The sequence below is a fragment of the Orycteropus afer genome, unplaced genomic scaffold (genome assembly GCF_000298275.1).
Source record: "Orycteropus afer afer isolate SDZICR_OR568_19922 unplaced genomic scaffold, OryAfe1.0 scaffold00063, whole genome shotgun sequence".
NCBI classification, from domain to species: Eukaryota; Metazoa; Chordata; class Mammalia; order Tubulidentata; family Orycteropodidae; genus Orycteropus; species Orycteropus afer.
The window spans coordinates 8677289-8680106 of record NW_006921650.1 but is presented as its reverse complement, the minus strand read 5'-3'; the positions used below and the strand labels follow the sequence as shown (position 1 = coordinate 8680106).

The following is a 2818-nucleotide window of genomic DNA, read 5'->3' as shown; positions in this document are numbered from 1 at the left end:
CCCCCCCCAGATATGTGTCACAAAGATGTCTACACGGAACTGCCAGGGAATGGACTCAGTAATCAAACCCCTGGACACAATTCCTGAGGATAAAAAAGTCAGAGTTCAGAGGACACAGAGCACTTTCGACCCATTTGAGAAGCCAGCTAATCAAGTAAAGAGAGTACATTCTGAGAACAATGCTTGCATTAACTTTAAGACCTCCTCTGCCGGGAAAGAGTCGCCTAAAGTTCGAAGGCACTCTAGCCCCAGCTCGGTAAGTGCAGCCTTCTCTCGTCACTGGGTCAGCAGAGGAGTATGACTCTCGTAATAGTAGCCAGCTGTGCTGAAGGCAGCAGGTAACTTAATCAGTGCGCTGTTGTTCATACTCTCCCACGGTAGCTTAATGTTCTGTAAGAGAGAAAAAGTGCAAAATCTATTCACGCTGTTTATTTATAAGTATTCAGAAAGCAAATGAGAAATGATTGCAATTTTTTTTTTTCCTGAAAGTTGTTTTCAGTTAGAGGAATTCATAATTAAAATTTGGTATCTCCAAGTCTTGGAGATTTTACTCTGTTTGCAGGCAGTAAGAATAGTTTTAACATTTGGCAAATTCACAAACAAATTCATTTCAGAATAAATATCAAGTTTTTTTAGCTTACACCAATTTGTTTTCAGCATAAGTTTTTTTAAAAAATTTAATAACTAGATATTGAAACTGATCATCTTAAAGAGAAATCCTTTTCATCATAATGAAACTTTGTAAACAAACTAAATCAAAGCAATTCTTGAATTTTGAACTTATAAAGTATATAATTTTGAGCCTGATTCTTGTCCTTTTTTCTATAAAATTTTTGTACTGTAGCTGATATTCCAAAATTGGTCTGCATTTAACATTGTAAAAACTTCATGATCTTTTGAAATTAAGTACTTTTCTGATTTAACTTAACACTTAAGACTTTTTTGATATAGATACTCTAAGAGTTTAAAAGGCAAGAGGAAAATGCTCAAAAATTTTGTTCCTGTTATCTTGCAAAGAACCACATGCCATTTCACAAATTTAAACTTGTGAGGGATAAAACAGGGCGGGAAAATTAGGTGCTAGTAGAATATGGACAGTTTAATTTGTTTAATCTGTATGCTGCTGTATAGATTTTGTGTCACATTTTGTTAATGAAATGGAAATAAATACTATTAATGCAATGTTAATTGATGATCTGTTTTTTTCCAGCTGGGCTGCATGATCTTGCATATGATTATAAAGTAGGGTCCACCTAGGTCACAAACATGTTGCTAACTTCTGGGAAAATTTTTAGATTCAGTACTATTTAGAAGAATGAAAGGAATTGTTGAGAATGATTCTGGTAGCATAGTGCCTAAGGCACTTGACTGCTAAGCAGAAGGCTGGCAGTTCAAACCCACCAGCCACTCCTTGGAAGGAGGGTTGGGCAATCTACTTCCGTATTGATACAGCCTCGGCAACCCAAGGAGGGGTTGCTATGAGTCGGGTCTGACTCAATGGCACATAACAACAGCAACAATACAAAGAGAGGGAGCTCTGGTAACATAATTCCTAAGACATTTGACTGCTAACCAGAAGGCTGGCCGTTCAAACCCACCAGCCACACCTTGGAAGGAAGATTGGGCAATCTACTTCCATAGAGATAGCACCTCAGAAAACCAAGGAGGGGTTGCTATGAGTTGGATCCAACTTGATGGCAGTGTTTTTTTTTTTTCTTTAAATACAAAGGGAATTATGTATTTTTTTAATTATATAATTATCTTACTATTATTTGTATATTAACCTATATAAGATATACAGAAATTTGAATTTCAGATACTGCAATCAGGCATACTTATACTAAAAAATTATTCACTGTTTATCTGAAATTCAAATTTAACTGGCTACTTTGCATTTTATCTGGCAATCCTACCTACTTATATTATTCATTTTGTTTTTCAAACTGTTATTACTTTGGGCATTGGAAGCTTTTTTAGGTTTATGCCTGTGTCTCTCTGAGATGCCCTCAGCCTTTTATTTTATGAACATTTCCTGGCTCGCTGGTCCTACAAAATGATACCAGTTTATATTGTATTTTACCTGCCCCAGCCCTGGAATTAGCTATTTATCCAGGGACCACTGGTTCCTTTTGTTGGAGGATGGCATTTAGAAGCCAAGATCTGGGTACTAAGTGTGCTTATTGCTACTGGGGAGTCTTGTTTTTTAAAAGTCAAAATATGCATCATGGTCTAAATGGTAACAGTGGCTAAATGGTAACAGTGGGCTTATGATATTCATTCTTAATTTCTAAGAGGGAATTCATTAAAATCTTTGCTAAGGAAAGTTGAGATGAATCTATATATATTCTGCATAAACTTAAAACTCACTGCATCAAATTGGTTCTGACCACCAGCCTTCTGGTTAGCAGTCAAATGCCTTAGGCACTACGCCACCACAGCTCCCATATATTCTGCATATACATGTATAATTGTATATAGACTGGTCATTGTATAAATTTGATGTAATTTGTAGTTATTTTTATTAAAATAATATCTGAACATAATTTAAAATATCAATAGGAGAGGACTCTGGGAGGAAGGCAGTGGAATAGGTTTTGGAACTCTTCATACAATTAGAGCAACTATAACCAAAACTAACAGTATCTACAGCAAAAATAACCAAAAAAACCAAACTCACTGCCATCGAGTCGACTCCGACTCATAGCGATTCCTCCTTGGGTTTCCGAGGCAGTATCACTGCAGAAGTAGATTGCTCAACCTTCCTTCCGAGGAGTGGCTGGTGGGTTTGAACCGCCAGCCTTCTGGTTAGCAGTCAAGT

At 36.7% G+C, this 2818-nt stretch overlaps 1 protein-coding gene across 1 annotated transcript in view; it reads left to right on the top strand.

Annotated features, from left to right (window-relative positions):
* CDK14 (cyclin dependent kinase 14) overlaps positions 1-2818 on the top strand; it is an 835387-nt gene that overhangs the window by 244432 nt on the left and 588137 nt on the right. Inside the window, exon 3 of the mRNA XM_007939825.1 lies at positions 11-256. Within this exon, the coding sequence (XP_007938016.1) occupies positions 11-256 (246 nt within the window). The remainder of the gene's footprint in view (positions 1-10; positions 257-2818) is intronic.